Source organism: Aegilops tauschii, chromosome 5, assembly GCF_002575655.3.
Source record: "Aegilops tauschii subsp. strangulata cultivar AL8/78 chromosome 5, Aet v6.0, whole genome shotgun sequence".
In the NCBI taxonomy this organism is placed as follows: domain Eukaryota; kingdom Viridiplantae; phylum Streptophyta; class Magnoliopsida; order Poales; family Poaceae; genus Aegilops; species Aegilops tauschii.
In genome coordinates this window covers 316,960,557-316,983,410 of record NC_053039.3, presented here as the reverse complement: position 1 = coordinate 316,983,410, position 22,854 = coordinate 316,960,557, and the positions used below count along the sequence as shown (strand labels likewise).

Here is a 22,854-nt window from a genome sequence, read left to right as displayed (position 1 = left end):
GCAAATCCAGTTCCGGATTACCTACATGAATAAATACATGGTATAGAAAACAGCGAAAAACTCGTAAAATGGCGGAATACATTGTACTTTATTCAGGGGCTCCAGCAAGGACACGCAAAAAATACTGTGAAGTAAGCACCTGTACACAACATGCAGTTCTCCGTTGCACATGATGCAGTGCGGAACTCTAACCAATGCAGTTTCGTTATCACGCAGGATACATATAAACGTCACAAAATGCCCGTTCGCACAGAAAGTGGAGGTTAAAAAATTTACTGATAAAAAAAACCACGTTAAAAAACACCACGTTCTCATACAACAACCCAATCGGAGCGGTTCCATCGCCACAAGCCCACGATCACAGACGCAACACCAACCCACGATCTGCACAAACCGCATCATCAGCGAGATCGTGCAGTTCATCCGATGCGGCCATCCCACCCCGCGCCCTCCCCTTAAATTCAGACCCCTGCCATAGGCCTTCTCATCCACAACAACACAAGTATCCATTGCGCTGCCACCAAATCGCTCCATCACATCCATCTCCACGCAAAACACCAAGCCCTACTACCGGCCATGGCGTTCGCCGACGAGTACCAGGGCGTGGAGGCCCACGACAACACCAAGTTGCACGTCATCCACACCAACGACAACAAGCAGGTGGCGACCACCCTCGCGCGGTACGAGTGCCACCTCAGCCTCCAGCACCACAAGATCGTCGGCATTGATCTCGAGTACAACAACGAGCCTAAAGCGACGCAGAAACCCGCCCTCTGCCAACTCTCCATCGGCAAGAAACACCCGGTGCTGCTCTTCCAACTGAGCGGCGCTGAAAGGTGCACCGTCTTCGACAACTTCCTCGCCGACCCCAGGTACACCTTTGCAGGCTTCTCCATCGACGGCGACAAAAAAAGGCTAGAGCGCGTCAATCTGGAGGTCGCCAACTTCGTCGAAATCCAGAAGGAGTGGAGGGTGCCCGAGGCAACCAAGGAGTTGGACTCCCTTGGAGACGTCTCCGGCATGCTCATCGACGACTACTACAACAATATGAAGAAGAAGATCACCGACGACGAGCACAAGCGCTGGGCCACCCTGCCTCTGTCCATGAGGCACATCGAGTACGCGGCAAAGGACGCCTACGCAGCGTACGAGATATGGAACCACATCACCCTCACCCAGGACGGGCTTCGCCGTGCAAAGCTGGAGAAGGAGGAGCCCCCCAAGAAGCGCGCCAGGAGCAGCTGGGGATGGGGAGACGCTGACTGGTGAAGAAGAAGATGGTGCCGGCCAAAGAGGAACCAATGCCAGCATCGTTTTAGAATTATCATCAAATTTGCTTTATGTTGTTTGCTTATGTATCGTTAGTTTGCTTGTGATCATTTGCTTTTGCTGCTTGCCATGCACAATCGTTTGTAATGATGTGAACTTTGATTATGTTAGATTGCTTTCTGTTGAAATTAGTTTGCTCATGATGAACTTGTCGTACAGAATGCCTGTGATAATTTGTTTTATGTTGTTTGCTCATGTATCATTAGACTCGAGCAGTGTGCAAAAAGGACGCATGCAGTGCAAGTTGTGTACCAATGCAGTACAGACTCTATCAAATGAAGTTTACACATACCCAACAAAGCAGTGCACGCCCCTAAATTTGGAAAAACGAATAGATAAGAGAAAAACACAAAAAGAAAAATGCGATCTGTATATGTAGTGCGGAAATATATGAACGTGCAGTACAGGAACATAATCAATGCAGTATGTTTACTAAGCAGTGCACTCCCCTACATTGGAAAAAGGATTACATAAGAGCAAAAACATGAAAACAACAAATGAGAAATGTGCATGTAGTACGGACTGCGTGCACATGCAGTACAGAAAACTGATCAGTGCAGTGCACAGATGGTTTACAAAGCAGTACACGCCCCTACATTGAAAAAAATGTAGTGCGGAAATATATGAACGTGCAGTACAGGAACATAATCAATGCAGTACAAGTATGTTTACTAAGAAGTGCACTCCCCTACATTGGAAAAAGGATTACATAAGAGCAAAAACATGAAAACAAAAAATGAGAACTGTGCATGTAGTACGGACTGCGTGCACATGCAGTACAGAAAACTGATCAGTGCAGTGCACAGATGGTTTACAAAGCAGTGCACGCCCCTACATTGAAAAAAAACAAAAGAAAAAAAATTGACCACCCAGGTGTAGCCGGCCCCAGCCAGTCTCGTAGTAGGTCTGCGCCCACAGCAGGCGAGTCGTTCTGAGCCACAATGCATGGGGCCGGGCGCACATGGGCCCACAGGTCAGAAAACATAGAGTAGCGAGCGCCGTGTATAAGCGCCCAAATAAGTAACCAGAGGAGTTCGATATGGCTGCCTCGCCAGCGCTTATAAACAGGTCACGCGCGCCTTCCGCGGGCGAGGTGGGACTAAACATTAGGCCGCACACAACGCACCGGAAACCAGCCGTGCTCACAGGCCGACTTGGGCCCAATGCGTCTTCACTCCCCGAACATAGGCCCAACACACAAAAAAGAGAGGCCACTGAATTTTTTTTTAAATAATCCCACGTACCATACACAAACGCAGGCCCAACCACGCGTTCCGCGGTTCGTCTTGATATGACAATGCAGTTCACTATTTTCAGGTATGCAGTCCTCTTACTACTCAAATGCATTCGCGCACACTAAAACAGAACCAATCCGCCACCTAACACCAACCACAAACATTTATTACTTCCGTTGGTCAATTGGTTGCTTAAAAACGCATCCATTCGTGCTCCAGACTAACACAACGCCTCCCCCGTTCCTCTTTTTCTTCAAATCGTAGATCTAGGGTTCATCCCATCCCCAGCTCTTCTATAGAATTCCACTGAACCCGCCATGGACTGTAAGTGCGGGTGTTTGGCAAGGATGGCACCGGTAGCGGACACATGCGTGTACGCAGAAGGTCTAGAGCTCACCAACACCGAGTGGCGCAGCATGCTCGGGTGCCTGATGATACCCAACAGGGGGTTTCAGCCGCCATTTCTTCATCGCCTCACAACCGCAGATCTACAGGAAAGTTGGGTATGTTTTTCCCCTCACAATTTTGGACATAAACTACCTGCAAATCCACATCTGAATATATTGTTCAATCAATTTGTTCAGTAGTGTCAACAAAATACAAAACATAATTTGTATTATTGTTCAGATTTGTTAGCTATTAAGACTAGATGCTTCCACCTATTTTTCTTCAGTACCACAACACACGAACAAAAAAGAGGGTCAGTAAATCAGTATTGCAGTTCTCTTACCATGCTAGCGAAGTACACTGTAAATGACCTTGCAGTACAAACATGTTACAGTATAATATATATCCTAGTAAAACTAGAGGTCAATTCCGTATATAAGTTTGTTCATACATTTCAACTACTTTATAAAAAATAGTAGTCATATATATGTACATATTTAACTCAACATAAAACAGATCATCCTAAGTATAAAGAATGGGTATATATATGTTCATACATTGTTATTTACTTATAAACATTCTTTTTCCATCCTTTCCAAAATGCAGAAACTGCCATCCACAGTAAAATTTCCTGCTCCGAGTTCAGGGAAGGTTACTTTGGAGACAGTCCACAAGAATGGGTATGGAGACATGCAAGCTGACTACCACATCAACTCTGAAGAATGCATCAACATAACTACTGGTTGCAAAGAATTTGTCTCCCAGAATGGCTTTGAGGCCGGAGAAGTGGCCATGCTATTTTTCTACAAAGAAGAAGACTCCCTGAAGTTCACAATATTTGCACTATAGGCAGTCTAAATATGAAGCAAGCCATCGGTGGCATATTTCTAATGCTTTGCTAATGCTGTACGCTTTTAAAATTATGTCCACCAGACACTTTGAACGGTGCCTATTTAAAGTATGCAACCTCATCTGCATCATTTTATCACCCATTTTTAGACAAGTTGCTGCTGGCAGTAATGCAGTTCTCTCAAACACATAGTTGGTCCTAAATATAAAAAAGCAGTCATTTGAACAGTAACAATGCAATGCGGATGGTCGAAACTTTGCAGTTAACATATGGTGTTCAAAAGAATTCTCATAGCATTCAGTTCAAAAAAATGTCATAATAACTATTCAACTAACAAAAACATATAATGGACCATCTATTCTAATAGCACAATAGAAGATTAATCCATACTGCTAATGCAATACGAAAGTAAATATTATGCAGTCCTCTAAAACACAGAATGCAGTTTAAGAAAAGAGAAATCTCATAAGCTGCCATGACCACTGTAATACAGCTAAAACGAAGTATACTACTAACAAAAATGCAGTGCACTACAGCGTATGCCAGAACAACAACAATAAAATTAAAGCAGTAGAAATACAGATATGTCGTAGACTAACAGAGGTGCCAATTCAATCGCACTTACATAACTCGCCTAACAATTGTCCAACAACTAAACTATCGAAAAATACCCCGCAAAAAACTACATCGAACACACAGCAAACTGGACGAACAACATCAGCTTTTATTTAAAAATTGCAAATCAAAAAATGAGAATTATACCCGCAATACAATGAATTAAAACCAACAGCGACAGTAATTACAAGATTCAAAAACACATCGAGGCGCAAAATCCAAAAAATCAACAAGAACAGAGGAGCGGACGAAGCTCACCCGCCCACACAACCAAATTCGCGGGAACTGGAAACTAACTCCTAAAAATTACACAATTTCTAGAGTAAAAGGTGAGATTAAAGGAACGATATCAAACAATTCCGACTAACAAACAACATCCGAGCGCCAAAGAGTCGATTCCGACACGAACACGAACGAACAGAGAAAAACTCACCTGCCAAATCCCTCGATTTACCAAGATTTTAGTCGTTTTTCCTGTAAATTACAAAGAATAAAGGTCAACTGACATCCATAAACAAATTAAATCATCCCGCAGCACCCGATGCCACACAGAATACGCGGGCGGACCGCCAGAAAATGAAGCAGTTCTCCCGTGTAGCATTGCAGTGCGCGACGTAAAGAAAATGCAGTGCGCTTCTGTTGAGCCTGCAGTGCGGAAGTGTTATCAGAATAACTATTCTGATAATATTATTAGAATAGACCGGCTGGGCTATTCTGTTATTCTGTTACCATCGCCCCCTGTAAGGCCCGATCTGCATTTCGGTACACTCAAAAGAGCCCGACGCGCCGCAACCCAACCTACCGCTGACGGGCCTCGCCCCCACCTCCCGGCGACGCGCCGCGCCACCACCTCCCGCAGACGCGCCGTCTCCTCCCCCGCCGATGTGCAGCCCCGTGCCTCCCGGCGACGCGCCGCCCCCTCCCCTTCCCGCCGACCCGCCCCGCCACCACCTCCCGCCGATGCGCAGCCCCCTGCCTCCCGGCGACGCGCCGCGCCACCACTTCCCGCAGACGCGCCGTTTCCTCCCCCACCGACGCACCCCACCACCACCTCCCGGTGACGCGCCGCCCCCTCCCAGTCCCGCCTACGCGCCGCACCACCACCTCCCTGCGCCCCGGCCGCCTTCCTCCTCGGGAATCGTCCGCCTTCCCCCTGAGATCCCAGCGCCGCACTACCACCGCCCAACCCCTCCGCCCGCAAGCTAGGGCATTGGGCCCCCTCCTCGCCGTGGTGTCCCTGCTGACCATCAACAGCGGAAGCGGGTTGCCGACTGGGACCTCATCGTGCTCGTCTCCGACATCTGTCGAGGTAAATAAAGTCAGCGGAATTGGTATTGTGAGCTTGTTGGCTAACTGGTCCTGTGTGTTATCTTAATGTTGGACTGAGGAATTTGACATTAAAATTAGTCATCTACAAGTTGGAACATGGAGCTTGCAGCTTATGTTTGTGTAGTTTGAACTTAAGCTGGTCTCCTTCTCGTACTTCAGTTTTTCAGTATTGGTCTAGTCAATATGGTGAAGATGACGCTCCTTTTCGAATTTCTCCAGTTAATATACACGCACTTGGTCATCTTTTTTACATGTGCTAACTGTTAGGTTGATCTCTCTCCCGTTCGAGCCCAACGGGTCAAACGGGCCCCTGACTCGCGCCCTGATCGGGGGCGCCCAACCAAACCATGGTTGGTGGGCCCCTGTGACCCGCGCTATATAAACAGAGGTGGGGGCCGGGGCTCTACGAATGAGGTTAATCGCTGCCACAATCCCCACCTACAATCCCTACCGATCTAGGGTTAGCGCGGTGCTCACGGGAAGCTCCACCACCTCGCCCACTCTCCGCCATCGCCATGCTCCCCAGCACCACGATGGCCTCCAGCTCGAGTTCATCCACTGCCGGACAAGGTAGGTTCACCGGATCTACTAGCCTACTCTGATCTAAAGTTCTATCAATGGTATCAGCCAGATCGGGCTAGTTTGATTTCGGTACAAAGAAACAACAACAGAAAAAGAAAAAGAAAAGAGATCCCCCCCCCCAAAGAACCCTAACCCTAAAAGAACAATAGGGGCAAAGGGCAAAGAAATCGCGCCACCGCAAGGCCGCGCCGTTCCCCTCGATCCCCACACGCATCGGCAAGCCGAGGTGCGGGAAAGAAGAACACAGCCTCCCCAAGGGGGCAAAAGGGCACCACCACCGCACCGCTTGACGGCGGCGCGCTCTCCCACGGGAGCTCGCGCACACCGGCAAGGGGGACAGAGGGGGCACCGCTGCTTCACGCCGTCGTTGTCCTCGGTGAACACAGAGAGGAGAAGTGGGTAGTGGAGAAACAGAGAAACAAGGAAGGGGTGGAAGAGATGGCAGGAGCCCAGGCTCGCGCGGCGCGGTGGTTTTCATGCCGTTGCCAGCGGCCGGGGTGAAGCTCCTCCACCGGCGTCGTCCCGCGTAGTGGAGCAAAGGAGGGCTTAGCCCTGCCTCTCTCTCTCTGTTACAGGAGGGTGCAGGGAGGAACGGAGGGCGTAGGGAAAAGGAGGCCCGCGCGGCGCGGTGGCCGGTCGACGCCGTCGCCGGCGCCCTGGGCGCGGCGCGGTGCCACGGCGAGCGACACAGAAACGAAGGGCAAGAGAGAGAGATTGAAGAGAGAACAGAATGGGGGCGCTAGGTTTCGGGTCGGGGGACTCTGTCCCATTTTTGTTCGAGCGCAAAGCGCGCCACACCGTCCGATCAAATCCGACGCCGCGGATTGAAACCCTAGCGCAGAAGCGGGCCAGCTGGGCCGTGGCCAGCCGCCGCGGGCGTGCTGGGTCCAGGCCGGCTGGGCCGCGCGCTGGGCCGAGGCCTTAGCCGCACGCCGTTGCTGCTGTAGATTTTATCCAGTTTCTAGGCAGATCTTAAATAGCTTTCCTATGCAATTTTTTTTCCAACGAAATTTTGTCTAGAAAATAGAAAAGTGAAAGAAAAGTTTCTGAAAATGCAAAAAGAAAATTTTCAGAAAAGGAAATGTTCATGAATTTTATAAAGAAAATAATAAAGTTCATGAATTTTTTATCTTGTCAAAGAAAAGTTTCTGTAAAGAATTAAAAGTTCATGAATTTTTATTCATGTTTTGCCGCTGCGTAAATAATTAATGCTCTTTTACAAATAAAATAAAAGTTTACATAGTATTAAGTTTTTAAGAGCATGTTAAAGTGATTATTAAAATGAATATGATTATGTTATTTTTATGACCAACGTTGTTAATAACATGATCATGTTTTATTATTGAAATTTAAAGGTGCATTTATTTCTAATTTTTGCCCAACGGTAATATAGATTTAATTGCATAGACAATTATATGTTTAATTTGACCAACGTTAGATTAATACATATGATTGTTTTATTGATGTCACTTAAATTGTAATTTCAGAAGGCTTTCACTTGATGAGTTTCCTAAAAGAAGTTCCGACACTCAGAGGTGACAACCACACTGAGTGGAGGAAGAAAGTTGAACTGGCGTTTGTTTGTGCTGATCTTGACTGGGTTGTGGAGAAACCACAGCCGGTCAGACCCACAGAGCCAGTAAGAGAGGCTAGTGATGATGATGCTGCATGGGCTAAAAAGAAAGGGGACTATGCTCTTTTGGAGCAGTCCTACCTCATAGATAATCAAAAGTGGGTTAATGCAAATAAAAAATGCATGGCCTTTATAAAGAACACCATTGAGAGCGCCATTGTGGGCTCCATTGCAGAGTGCACTTCTGCAGGGGAGTTGCTCTCAAAGATAAAGAGCCAGTTCACTGGCTCTTCAAAGATATATGCCACCCAGGTGTTAGAGCAACTGGTGACAGAAAAATACACAGGTGGTAGTCATGGCATAAGAGAGCACATCCTCAGGATGAGCAATATGGCAGCAAAGCTCAAACCCATGGATGCGGATCTGGAGATCAAACCAGCGCTCCTGGTCCACCTTGTCATGGCTTCATTGCCGAAGGAGTTTGAAGCTTTTGTTGTGAACTATAATATGTCACCTGGAACATGGGACGTTGAAAAGACAATAGCAATGTGTGTCCAAGAAGAGGAGAGACTCAAAGCCTCACATGGTGGTACACTCAACTATGTGCAGGGTCACAAAAGAAAGAATTACAATCTAAACAACAAAAGTTCTCCTTCAAAGCCACAAGGAAAAGTTTCCTATCAGCATCAGCGTCAGCAACAGCCTTTCTCAGTGGACAAAGACACTTGTCTCCACTGTAAGAAGACCGGGCATTACAAGAAAGACTGTCCTGTTTGGCTAAAGTCGATCATGGCAAAAAGAGGTAACAATATAGTTTCATTTGTCAATGAATCCCTGTATGCACAGTTTTCAAAATCCACTTGGTGGATTGACTCAGGAGCAACTGTTCATGTTGCAAATTCTTTACAGGGATTCCATTCGACGCGGACTACGCTAAGAAGCGAAAGATGCATTGAAGTGGCGAACGGAGTCGAAGCAGAAGTTGAAGCTGTCGGTGATATCTCCTTGGAGTTAGCTGATGGATTCAATCTTCTACTTAGAGATGTTTTATTTGTTCCATCATGTCATAGAAACTTAATAAGTGTTTCTTGCTTGGACAAAGATAATTATGAGTGTTATTTTGGACATGGCAAGTGTGCCATTTGGTTAAATAATGCTTATGTGGGTGATGCTTTACTACATGATGAGCTTTATTTGTTATCACTTCGTGAAAAAGTTTATTCCGTTTGCAATGTGAAAGAACATGTCTCTGCGTCGAATAAAGTACAAAAGAAAAGAAAAAGAACATTTGACTCATCGAAATTATGGCACTGTCGCTTGGGCCATATTTCGAAGGGGAGAATAGAAAGATTAGTCAAAAGTGAAATTCTTCCTCCGTTAGAATTTTCAGACTTAGAACAATGCATAGATTGCGTTAAAGGAAAGTACGTAAAACAAATCAAAAAAGGTGCAATCCATAGCACAGGCACACTAGAAATCATTCACATTGATATTTGTGGACCATTTCCGGTGAAAAGTGTGGATGGATATGACTCGTTCATCACATTCACAAATGATTACTCTCGTTATGGTTATATTTATCCAATCAAAGAAAGATCGGAAGCGTTGGATAAATTTAAAATATTCAAAGCTGAAGTTGAAAATCAGCACGATAAAAGAATAAAGATAGTAAGGTCCGACCGTGGGGGAGAGTACTACGGTCGACACACTCCATATGGCCAAGTCCCTGGACCTTTTGCGAAGTTCTTGCAGGAGACTGGCATAGTAGCCCAGTATTCAATGCCGGGCGAGCCTCAGCAAAATGGAGTAGCTGAAAGGCGCAACCGTACCCTTATGGATATGGTGCGCAGCATGATGAGTTATTCCAACTTGCCATTGGGATTATGGATGGAGGCGCTTAAAACCGCCATTCACATTCTCAATAGAGTACCAAGCAAGTCGGTGCCCAAAACACCGTACGAGCTATGGACAGGAAGGATGCCCTCCCTACAACACTTCAGGGTGTGGGGGTGCCCTGCTGAGGCCAAAATGTTTAATCCAAACATTGCAAAGTTAGATCCCAAAACAGTAAGTTGTCACTTCATTGGCTATCCAGACAGAGCAAAAGGTTTTCGTTTCTACTGCCCTGACAGATATACAAAGTTTGTAGAAACGAGACATGCAGTCTTCTTAGAGGACGAAATGATGAGGGGGAGCTTGGTAGCTCGGAAAATTGATCTTGAGGAGAAGAGGGTGCATGCACCTAATCCGATGATTCAGGAGCCATTTTTCTCACTACCAGTTGCAACTCCACCCATGACAGCTATGAGGGAAGACCCGGAACCTGTCCGTCAGGAGCCGACTGAACCCGTTGTTGAGCATGAAAGGGAGGTGCAGCAGCAAATTTAGAAGAAGTGCCAGAAGTTGAGGCACAAAATGTGCCAGAAACTGAGGCCCTTAGAAGGTCTACAAGACCAAGAAAGTCAGCTATTTCTACTGACTTTAAAGTTTATAACACAGAAATGGTTCATATGGAAAAAGATCCCACCTCATATGAAGAAGCCATGAGAAGCCCTCATTCATCGAAGTGGATGAAGGCAATGGAAGATGAGATGAAATCAATGAGTTCCAAAGATGTTTGGGACTTAGAGGAAATTCCCAAAGGAGCCAAAACAGTAGGCTGTAAATGGGTCTACAAAATTAAGTATGACTCTAAAGGGAATATAGAAAAGTATAAAGCACGACTCGTGGCAAAAGGATTTACACAAAGAGAAGGGATAGATTACAATGAGACATTTTCTCCAGTCTCATGTAAGGATTCCTTCAGAATCATAATGGCATTAGTTGCTCATTTTGATTTAGAGTTACATCAAATGGATGTTAAGACGACATTTCTGAATGGTGATTTAAAAGAAAAGGTCTACATGAAACAACCCAAGGGTTTTATCATGGAAGGCAAGGAAAATATGGGATGCCGCTTGAAGAAGTCCATTTATGGATTAAGACAAGCCTCTCGGCAGTGGTATCTAAAGTTTAATCAAACGATTAAAAGTTTTGGATTTAAAGAAAATATTGAGGATAATTGCATTTATGCAATGTTTAAAAATGGGAAATATATTTTCCTAATCTTGTATGTGGATGATATCCTGCTTGCTAGTAGTGATGTTAGTCTACTACAAGAAACAAAGAAATACTTATCCTCAAATTTTGACATAACAGATCTTGGTGAAGCATCATATGTTTTGGGCATAGAAATTCACCGAGATAGGAACAATGGAGTCTTAGGACTATCTCAGCAAGCATATTTGGAAAAGGTTCTTAAAAAGTATAATATGCATGCGAGTAAAGCCACACCTGCTCCAATAGTCAAGGGCGATAGTTTTGGGAAATTTCAATGTCCCAAGAACCAGTATGAAATCGATCAAATGAAAGCAGTACCATATGCTTCGGCAGTTGGCAGCTTACAGTATACACAAGTGTGCACTCGCCCTGACTTAGCTTTTATCACTGGGGTACTCGGTAGATATCAAGAGAATCCAGGCCTAGAGCACTGGAAGATGGTAAAGAAAGCATTGTGTTATGCGCAAGGCACGAAGGACTACATGCTAATATACAGGAGAAGTGATTCCCTAGAGATAAAAGGGTATTCAGACGCAGATTTTGCGGGGGACAGAGATGATAGAAAATCCACGTCAGGATACGTATTCACCCTCGCTGGGGGAGCTATTTCGTGGAAAAGCTCCAAACAGTCGATAGTTGCATCATCCACGATGTATGCAGAATTCATAGCATGTTTCGAAGCCACGGGGCAGGCGATATGGCTAAAGAAATTTGTACCCGACTTGAAAGTGGTAGATTGTATTCACAAACCACTAAAGATGTACTGTGACAACCAGCCCGCAGTATTTTACGCTCACAACAACAAGTCGAGTAATGCTGCCAAAACAATAGAGATAAGGTATTATGTTGTGAAAGATAAAATCCAGGATCAAACTATAAGTCTCGAGCATATAAGGACAAAAGATATGCTTGCGGATCCGCTAACGAAAGGCTTACCACCCAATGTGTTCAAGGAACACTTAGCCGGCATGGGTTTAAGGGAAAGCTTTATGATTCCTGGATAGGCCCAAAAGGAACAGAATTTGTTTCTGAACATAAAGTATGTTGTAGCTGTATGATTCTAACGGCAATTAAGCCGTGACGATGAAACATGCTCTATGTACCAATATGTGATGAAACAGATAAACTAGAAAGTGTAAAGTTAAAAGTAAAGTTGAGATCAAGGGGGAGAATGTTAGGTTGATCTCTCTCCCGTTCAAGCCCAACGGGTCGAACGGGCCCCTGACTCGCGCCCTGATCGGGGGCGCCCAACCAAAACCATGGTTGGTGGGCCCCTGTGACTCGCGCTATATAAACAGAGGTGGGGGCCGGGGCGCTACTAACGAGGTTAATCGCTGCCACAATCCCCACCTACAATCCCTACCGATCTAGGGTTAGCGTGGTGCTCACGGGAAGCTCCACCACCTCGCCCACTCTCCGCCATCGCCGTGCTCCCCAGCACCACGATGGCCTCCAGCTCGAGTTCATCCACTGCCGGACAAGGTAGGTTCACCGGATCTACTAGCCTACTCCGATCTAAAGTTCTATCACTAACATCAGCTCATTCGGAGTTGTTCGTGTGCTTGTAACACAAATCAGTTCAAATCTCAAGAGAAGTAAGCTCAAATAAAAAATACAGAAGTTCGACGCCGAGATGTTTGCATATGTTTTGTTGAATTGAGTTTCCTAAAAAAAGCATAAATATGTTTGCACAACTTTTCAGTGCAAACTTTTAAAAAAGTTTCTTTCTGAACTTCTCAAAATTAATATACATGAACTTGATTATCGTTTTAACATGTACTGATATCAGCTTCGTTGGATTTTTGTGTGTGTGCTTGTAACACAATCAGTTCAGATCTCGAGAGACCAGAAGTTCAAGTTCACTAGTATTTATAAAATGTTGGTTGCAGTACTAGTATTTACAAATTTCTTATAATCTCCACAGGTCGGAGGCCGTACATATTTCTTATTCCTATTGCTATAAGTTCAAGTGATCAAATGCTATAAGCTTGCATGTTATTCTCCAATTAGTTCAAGTGATCACTGTTTTATTTTATTGTGTATATGTCTAAGAGTAAACTTTGTGACCTGAACTTTCTACTTACTGCTTAGAGAAGGTCCCTTTTGAGGCATGAACTTTCTCTCTTATTGCTTAGAGAAGGTCCCTTGGAAAAGATGACTACCTTTCCAAGTTGGATTATCGTCAAACAGTTTATATTTTGATATGGAATAGGAAAATAGGTTTGCTTTGGAGTGTGTTTTACAATTAGAACATTTCAGACTTCAAATTCTTTGCGTATGCCAAAAAAACAGAGGAGAAAAGCTGGCTACCTGCGTATAGTTTTTATAATTTCCATGGGAAACTAATATTCATGCACCTCTTTGGTGGATGTTTTGATATATTTCCTTCATGAATTGTAGTTGTCGAATGGTGTTACACAATTACTATTCTAGCATCATCGTTTATATTGTATTTTTTTAGCATTCTTGCAACCCTATTAACAACATCTTTTTGTGCATTGTTTGTCGGTTTTTCTTTGACTTATGGACATCTTGGGCTTGCTAGGTGCAGAATCAAGAAGGCCAGTGAGAGCTACCAGCATCAGTTCGTCAGTTCTTTAATGGTGCGCTGCTGGTTGCATGGAGGCAATCAAAATGGTAAATTACCGACCCTTATAACCTCAGGTACTACTACAAAGCAGAAAAGATCTCTGAAAGTTAGTTAATAGCACCATGTCGTGCCTCTTGTGCTGCACGACTGCTAGTTCTTTAACTAAAAAAATACATTTCTCTTGGCACGTTTTCTTGATGTGGTATTACATGATATCAGTCCCCAAAAAATATAAATTTCTTCTATTGTCAGTTCAATTTTCTCTAGTATGTATGTTCTGAAGATGACGAGAGAATGGTCTGGTGGAGATGATGCATGTTTGTTTGCTTTTTATCATGATATATAAAAAGATGCTGGTAGCTCTAGTACCTATACTACAACAGTTCATTGACAAAAAATATATCAGTTCAATACATACTTGGAAAAAAGTTCAATACTAAGTGTTCTTTGCCTAGATAGTGCCTATAAGAAATTAAATCGCGCATTTCCATAAAACTATGTACCGATAAATCAGAACTCATGCATTTCCATAAAATTCTGTAAGTTTCGTGTGTGTGCTGCTACAAATCTGAAATATTTTTCCAATAATACTAGTACTGATGCAATCACCTAAAAAAGTTGAAGATAAATTCTGTAAGTTTAGTGCGTGTGCTGCTACAAATCCAAAGTTGAAGATCGAGTTGACTGAAATAATGTAGTCGATTCCTGAGACCCTTACTAGTCCCTCCATATATTTGGACCTTTGCCTCGTCAGTACAACAGCACGCTCCACAGCCGGTCATGAGAAAGAGCTGCGTGCAGGCCACCCTGTGCTCCATCCTCGATCCAGCTCAGTCGTCTCCCTCTCATCCTCTCTCTGCTCCGCGTGTGTGTGTGCAGGGAGTGGGAGGAGATAGAGCAGGGGAGTGGGAGGCCCTTCCACAGCGAATTCATAGGCATCTTCCATGGAGATTGTGAGCTCTCTCGATTAGAGACTTTTTACGGTGCATCCTACTACCTGATATAGTGGGTAGTATATAACTGATCCAATGGTCATTATTGATCCTCGTTTTTTCCTCTCTTAGGACATTTTGGTAATTGGCTGTTAGGTGATTTGACTTTTCTTAATGTTAATTGTCATGATTGACTAATAACATAGGTAACCAGATATGTGAAAAAAGCACGTCAACAAAATCTGTAAAAAAAGAATTGTCCTTCATCTTAGTTCGTAGGTTATCTCTTCATTCTCAGGCAGTTCGCCCAAGCAGTCCGGCGGCCGTCTCAATCGCACAGGGTCGGCCGCTCCGTCTCCCGACCTCTGGTCGGCGCCCCATGATCTTTGACGGCGCAGCCGCTCCGCTCAGCCCGTCAGCTCTCTCTCAGTCGCATGATCTGCGGACGGCGCCAGAGATCGGTTCGTCCGCAAGTAGTCTCTCGGTAGTGATCGCAATGTCCTCCTCCTTTCCAAATGAGGCCGCTTTCATGTCTCAACTCTCAATTAATTCTCCTTTTTAATGCGGCAATGTGTGCTCGATGGCCAATGCGTAGCGTAACTAGAATGCGGGAGGTGCCCTTTGCGCATGCATGTAGGAGACGTTAATCACAGTAATTAATCTCTGATGCTATTATTACATGGGTTAATTCCGTCCTGGTCACAGTAGTACCGAAACTGCCCCTGATCACAAAATATATTACCGAAAATCTGCAATAGTATTTCCAAATCTGGGCCGTCCAAACACAAAAATAGACGGCCTATATTGATTTGATGTACTGTAAAAGGTCTCCTCGATTATTGGTTGAGGATTTATGTTGTTGGTCTGTCCACTGTAGTTCCTGTATAGCGTCCTCCTCTTTATCTAGTGTTCCTCTTTCGATGTTGCTGCATGTGTTTAATAACCCAATGATATGATTTCTGGAAACAAGCTTCAAAGAAGCTTCAGTACGAGAAAAAATGGGTCGCCAGTTCATACATGTGCAACCTCCTGCATGGTCGTCCATTTTTATTTGGAGCCTACTCGCTGCAATGCACAACAGAGGTTGGTGCTCACCTTCTTCGAGACCGCTGCCCGCCGTCCGCTCCCACATTTGCAGGCTCCTACGGCAAGACCTACTGCCTCGCCACCGCCACCGGTGTGCAAGCACACATAAAAAAATCTTCCATTTTGTTTCTTTTAACCTCAGAACCTTGCTTACAAACAAACACAATAATAACACCATCATTCTGAACATTCCTGCACCACCACCAACCCGTCCACCACGGTTGCTGGCAGCCGTCCAAGTTGAGCGCTGATGGTAGTCCTCTGCGTGCATCAACGACACTTTCTCACACGCCGCCGCCTAGCCCGCACCCGCAGCCATCCACCTCACCGCCGCCAGGCACCTCCCGGACATCACCGCCAAGAGCCTCTCTCCGCCACCACGCCTGGTAGTTGAACTTACATGGGATGACCTGTGACCAATTGCCCCGCCTCTACAAGCTTCTCGGGGATGACTTGGTAGTCGCTGGGATTCCTTGCAGTCGCCAAAGCCCGGCGCCGCTCGTGATCTCCGCCTCCATCAGCTCCACTTCACCAGAGCAATCAGTCCAGAGGAGGAGGTGTAGCCGGTCCAACCGATCTCCGACGTCTTATTCCACCTACAATTTTTTTTTCTTTTTGAGTTCTATTCTTCGTCATAGGTTCACCGCTATTACCTTAGTTCAAAAGTGCCAGAGAGTTTAGTTCAGACTATACTAAATGTCCATATTGTAGATAATATTTGCATTGTCTTAAATTTCTGGAAACAAGCTTCAGTACAAGAAAAATGGGTCAGTCAGTTCATCCATATCCAAACCCCCCTCGACGTGCGGCGGCAGGAAACATTTTCAGGTTGTTTTCTTTCTCTCTTTGCTTAGCACAAAATTACGCAAATGCCTATCAGAAATAGAACTTGTTCATATACATGGGTAGGTTCACGAAAAATTGTAGTAGTAGTTCGGTGAAAGGATTCACATCAGTTCAAACATTTTTGAATGTTCAGTAAAAGTTCAAATAGACAAGTGGCTTTCACTTCATTCGAAAAGCCTAAAGCAACATTACAATGATAGAATAAAAATTAGTTCAAAAAAATGCTGGAGGTTTGTCAGAATGACAGAAAAACATCAGTTCAATTTTTCTGTACCATCGCTTTTATTGCTAATGTTTTAGTCACTTGTTTTCTTGATGCCATCAGGTATTTGCTTAAGTACTTCGGTCTTGTGCTGCTGGTACTAGTGTCGATGGGTAGCAAGTTCAACTACCAAGCAACACCAAGTTCAGGCATGTTGTCTGACTCCCACACGTTCCTAGAAGTTGTTCTAGGATTGGAAATCTTGCAGCAGCACACTCTTGTTTTCACTGTTTAAGTTCACCTCAATTTCTAAATTAAGTTCTGTTCATAGGAGTGATTGTAATCAATTAGTTTGGTTTTACTTATGTTCCTTGAATTTCTAGTACCCTAATAGAAATTCAGGGGGGGGGGGGGGGGGGGGGGGGGGGGGGAAGCAGATACTCGTCATGGGTTATGAAGTAGACAGAGTACATAAGATGCCTACCATGGTCTATGAAGTACAGACAAAAAGGCGCCACTCGCCGTCGTCGCTCTCTTGTCGTGACGAACATGCCGAGCAACGCGGCTACGTGAGAAGGGTGAGAATTAGCGGGAGCAGGGTATGGATGAGGAAGGAGCACCAGTATCTTCACTGCTGCTGCTGTTTCGTTTCCATCCCTCTCTCACGTGTGAAGGTGAGCTTGATAATAGAGTAGCTAGACCTATCCGCCTTCCATTTTCTGAATTTTTCTGGGAGCTAGTAGTACCTAAAAGGAGGAAGCTGGCAACTCCGTTTACCTAAACATGTATAGCACATGTGATGCTACAGAATTTTGTTGGAGCTGGATGAGACTTTTGCCGTTCCCCTTGTACTCCTTCATATAATCAGTTCACGTTTTCAAACCCTGTAAGGTAAGATATATCACCTAGAAAAGTACAAAGTAAAACTTCTGTAAGTTCAGTGCGTGTGCGGCTGCAATTCTGAGCTTCTTGTCCAGCTATAATAGTGCTGATGAATATCGAGTTGATTGAAAATGTAGTTGATTCCTGAGACCCTTGCTAGTCCTTCGACATACAGAAATTTTTTATTCATTGTGAGAAGAGAAAAATGTTGCTCTAGTTAGTTTCTCTTGCAACTATATCATGTACAAGCTCTTGTAGATACAACATGTATAGGCTCTTTATTATATTCCTAGATCAGCACTTCTTGTTTATATGTTACTAAATTATGTAGAATTTCTTCCTGTTCAAGCATGTTTATATGCCTAGCTATCCCAAGTGCTTGTGGTTGTTTATTATATGTAACTAAATTGTGAGAAGTTGATGCTTAATGTTCTAGTCATGCTCCTCTGCAGGTCAACCTCCTGGGATACACGAAGTTTCAGTTCGTCGAGAGGCTTCCTGGAGCTTCAAAACATTTCACTTCACCTTTTTAGGCTTTTTCAGTACATCTTACAAAGTGTGTTTCCTTTCATCATTTTTGTCTACTTAAAAGAAGTGTAGAAGCTTGAGGAAATACCCCCAAAATTATGTGTGCCCTCAGCACTCTTCTACGTGCTTGTTCTAGCTTATGAGAATTATTCTTCAAGGTCATAATTTGGAACTAGATAACTTTTCATAAATGATTGTACTGAAGCTAGGTGTTTAACAGAATTATTTCTCATAAGTTTGCAAATCACCTGTTGGTTTGGGTTGCATCTCATCCACATCAGTTCACGACAAAAGTTGGAACTTGCATCAGTTCTATATTATGGGACGGGAGGGAGTACTAAACTTTTGTGTCTGTGCTACCTTTTGTAGATAGTTTTTGCCATGTGCTTCTATTGAACTTGTGTCTGGTTGCTTTTGAACTGTTCCTCATTGATAATTCCTGGAATTTGAACTAAACGCATATATGATGCTCAGTTGCAGATTGTATATCATGGCAAGGACTCTATTTCAATGGGAGGTTCAACCAGAGGAGTTCAAAACACAAGAACTCTAGGAGTTTGCAAAACAAAATATACTGGGAGAGTTTGCACTTGTATGTGCAGTGCATGTGTTAGGTGTATGTTTTATTGTATGATCTGGACACTGAAGAAAGAAAACACAAGGACTCGGTCCATGTATAATTTTCTACTATTTTTGCACTCATATACTAAAATCTTTGGTCTGAAATGTACGAGTGTTGTATTTTTGGTTTTGTATGTTGTAGCTGTAACATGTGACTTATAGCGTCACTGTTTATCAAAGAAAATTCCAGTTTATAGCCTCTGCAGTTACATTATTGTGGAATTTTCTACTGTGAATATCATACCTCTAAAAATTTATTGCACAGAAAGAACTTCAGTGATTATTTTTGAGAAGTACAAACTCTCTGGTACCGTATGTTCGAGTATTATTGTATAAAGGTACAAATTATGAATGCCCGGGAAAAAAAGAACACTTACCGATAGAAAAAACATAGGTTGTGAAAGTTCAGAGCATGAAAAGTTCAAGTTGTAGAAAGAAAGAAGTTTAAAACTTTGTTGCAAAAAAGATTAGAAGTTCAAAAATTACTCTTCACCTGTGAAAACACGCGCTCAGTATAAAATCATAAACACATCCGTTCAGAGTACTCTATTTTCGGAACCATTCAAAACTATTCTGTGAAAAATACCTCAGTACAAATATAGACATAGATCAGTATGAGTACTCTGTTTTTTAGACAGGAAAAAACAACACGATGGGTTTCACCTTATTCAAAATTACTCTTAAACGGTTGCGAAGTAGAGAAAACGTTCAACATGACTAAGTTCGCATTTTCGATAGCTATCCAACGGTATATAATTTGCCCCATTTTGACAAACTTTTTTAACAAATCGTGTTAAAATTCAAATTTGACCGTATTCGAATTCGTTTTTAAACCATAAGGAATTAGAAAAACATTTATATACAAAAAAGTTGAGCATTTTTCATAGCTTTCCAACGCCGTATCATTTGCGTCAATCTGACAAACTGTTTGGCAAAAACGCGAAAATATGTTTCGCCCAGAATTTCACCGTTTTTCAAATTACTTTTAAATTGTATATAATTTGAAAAAACAGTAGATATGTGGAAGATGCGAATTTTTACCAGCTTTCCAACGCCATTTTATTTTCTCAATTTCAACAAACCGTTTGAAAATTGAGTCCAAAATACGGTTCGCGTTTTCGGTTTTGAAAAAACGGTTTCTTCAAAACTGCTCTTAAACAGTGATGATTTTGCAAAAAATTCCTATATATTTGTAATGTAGATGTCAAGAGCTTTCCAAGGATATATTACACGCCCCATTCCAACAAAAAGACGATCAGTTCAACGAGATGAAAATCATCAGTACAACCGCCTGAAACCATCAGTTCAAGTAGGGTAACAGAATAATATTCTGTTACGCGAAACAGAATAGCCCAGATGTGTGTGTGTCTATATATATATATATAGTGATGCTATTCATCACCGAGGGTGCAGAATAAGTTATTCTTCACTCGAGGTAATCTTATGATCACATCATAATTAAATTACATTTGGAATTCAAATAGTTACATTCCTATTGATTCACTACGTAAAATTTGGTATAAAAAATAAAAATATAGATCATAAGACAAGAAAATTTGGAGTTTATGTATATTTTACACTATGTTTTCACGTTTGTAATTTTACATAACATAAAATATTTTTTACGGCGACTATATATTTTCTTACGGTCTCTTTTTACGTCACAAATAAGATAAAATATACAGAACGTAAAATTACAGTGCATTGCTGGTAAAATAGAGGGGGGTGAAGAATAACTATTCCTCACCCAGGGTGACGAATAGTATATATATATATATATATATATCCACTCGGATGTAGGTTATCATAAACTATCATTGTTGACATTACCCTTGAGGTAAAAGGTTGGGAGGCGAAACTATAAGCCCCTATCTTTCTCTGTGTCCGATTGAAGCTTTGAACACATAAGTATCGCGTGAGTGTTAGCAATTGTGAAAGACTAAATGATAGTTGAGTATGTGGACTTGCTGAAAAGCTCTTGAATTGACTCTTTCCGATGTTATGATAAATTGCAATTGCCTCAATGACTGAGATTATAGTTTGTTAGTTTTCAATGAAGTTTTTGATTCATACTTCACCTTGTGAATGAATTGTTACTTTAGCATAAGAAATTATATGGCATTATATGTTGCTGTTCTAAAGATGATCATGATGCCCTCATGTCCGTATTTTATTTTATCGACACCTCTATCTCTAAACATGTGGACATATTTTTTAATTTCGGCTTTCATTTGAGGACAAGCAAGGTCTAAGCTTGGGGGAGTTGATACGTCCATTTTGCACCATGCTTTTATATTGATATTTATTGCATTATGAGCTGTTATTACACATTATATCACAATACTTATGCCTTTTCTCTCTTATTTTATAAGGTTTACATGAAGAGGGAGAATGTCGGCAGCTGGAATTCTGGACTGGAAAAGGAGCAAATATTAGAGACCTATTCTGCACAACTCAAAAAGTCCTGAAACTTCACGAAGAATTATTTTGGAATATATAAAAAATATTGGGCGAAGAAAGCACCAGAGGGGGCCACCAGCCATCCACCAGGGTGGGGGCGCGCTCTACCCCCTGGGCACGCCCCTACCTTGTGGGCCCCCTGTCAGGCCTCCGGTGCCCATCTTCTTATATATGGTGTGTTTTGACCTAGAAAAATCAGAAGAAAGCTTTCGGGATGAAGCGCCGCCGTCTCGAGGCGGAACTTGGGCAGAACCAATCTAGGGCTCCCGTGGAGCTGTTCTGTCGGGGAAACTTCCCTCCCAGAGGGGGAAATCGAAGCCATCGTCATCACCAACGATCCTCTCATCGAGAGGGGGTCAATCTCCATCAACATCTTCACCAGTACCATCTCCTCTCAAACCCTAGTTCATCTCTTGTATCCGGTCTTTTTCTCAAAACCTCAGATTGGTACCCGTGGGTTGCTAGTAGTGTTGATTACTCCTTGTAGTTGATGCTAGTTGGTTTATTCAGTAGAAGATCATATGTTCAGATCCTTAATGACAATTAATACTCCTCTGATTATGAACATGAATATTCTTTGTGAGTAGTTACGTTTGTTCCTGAGGACATGGGAGAAGTCTTGTTATAAGTAATCATGTGAATTTGGTATTCATTCGATATTTTGATGAGATGTATGTTGTCTTTCCTCTAGTGGTGTTATCTGAACGTCGACTACATGACACTTCACCATGATTTGGGCCTAGGGGAAGGCATTGGGAATTAATAAGTAGATGATGGGTTGCTAGAGTGAAAGAAGCTTAAACCCTAGTTTATGCGTTGCTTCATAAGGGGCTGATTTGGATCCATATGTTTCATGCTATGGTTAGATTTATCTTAATTCTTCTTTCTTAGTTGTGGATGTTTGCGAGAGGGGTTAATCATAAGTGGGAGGCTTGTCCAAGGAAGGAAAGCACCCAAGCATCGGTCCACCCACATATCAAATTATCAAAGTAACGAACGCGAATCATATGAGCATGATGAAAACTAGCTTGACAGTAATTCCCATGTGTCCTCGGGAGCGCTTTGCATTATATAAGAGTTCGTCCAGGCTTGTCCTTCGCTATAAAAAGGATTGGGCCACCTTGCTGCACCTGAGTTACTTTTGTTACTTGTTACTCGTTACGAATTATCTTATCACACAACTATCTGTTACCGATAATTTCAGTGCTTGCTGAAAACCGCTTGTCATTTCCTTCTGCTCCTCGTTGGGTTCGACACTCTTACTTATTGAAAGGACTACGATAGATCCCCTATACTTGTGGGTCATCAATGTCTGAGAGCCAGTTCCCAGCGTCCTACATCGAGGACTACCAGCCTACCATCGACCAAATGCCTCCTGATTCAGACGTTTTTGAGGTTCTGCCTACGGTTCCTCCATTTGTGTTGGCTTGGCCCAATTAATGATGTAGCTCATGCTGTGGCTCAAAAGACAAACGAAAAGGAGAATAAGGATGGCAGGGGAAACTTCATGAAATGGCGGCCGTTTCTCTCCACTTTCGGGCTTGACAAGATGTGTGAGATCATAGCTAGTGGGGTGAGGACTGACAAGGGCTTCAAGGAGGTGGACTTGAACACTATGGCAAAGTAAGTGTTTGAGTTTTGTGGACAGGAGGTCACCTCGACCCAGGTCTACAACCACCTCAGGAAGTGAAGGGCGAGGTGGATCACC

General features: G+C 43.2%; 2 protein-coding genes and 1 long non-coding RNA gene across 3 annotated transcripts; all 3 read left to right on the top strand.

Annotated features, from left to right (window-relative positions):
• The first annotated feature begins 576 nt into the window (after positions 1–576).
• On the top strand, positions 577–1,269 carry LOC141022804 (uncharacterized). The gene has a single exon (XM_073499074.1). The coding sequence runs from the start codon at positions 577–579 to the stop codon at positions 1,267–1,269; it is 693 nt and encodes a 230-aa protein (XP_073355175.1).
• A 3,896-nt stretch (positions 1,270–5,165) lies between these two features.
• LOC120965108 (uncharacterized) lies at positions 5,166–18,884 on the top strand. The gene is made up of 5 exons (XR_012184728.1): positions 5,166–5,725; positions 13,551–14,546; positions 15,348–17,329; positions 17,990–18,093; positions 18,540–18,884. It is a non-coding gene; the product is annotated as an uncharacterized lncRNA (long non-coding RNA).
• LOC109754354 (uncharacterized) lies at positions 7,788–10,196 on the top strand. The gene is made up of 2 exons (XM_040390319.3): positions 7,788–8,702; positions 8,810–10,196. The coding sequence occupies exons 1-2, from the start codon at positions 7,829–7,831 to the stop codon at positions 8,854–8,856; spliced, it is 921 nt and encodes a 306-aa protein (XP_040246253.2). The 5' UTR covers positions 7,788–7,828; the 3' UTR covers positions 8,857–10,196.
• Positions 18,885–22,854: the final 3,970 nt, after the last annotated feature.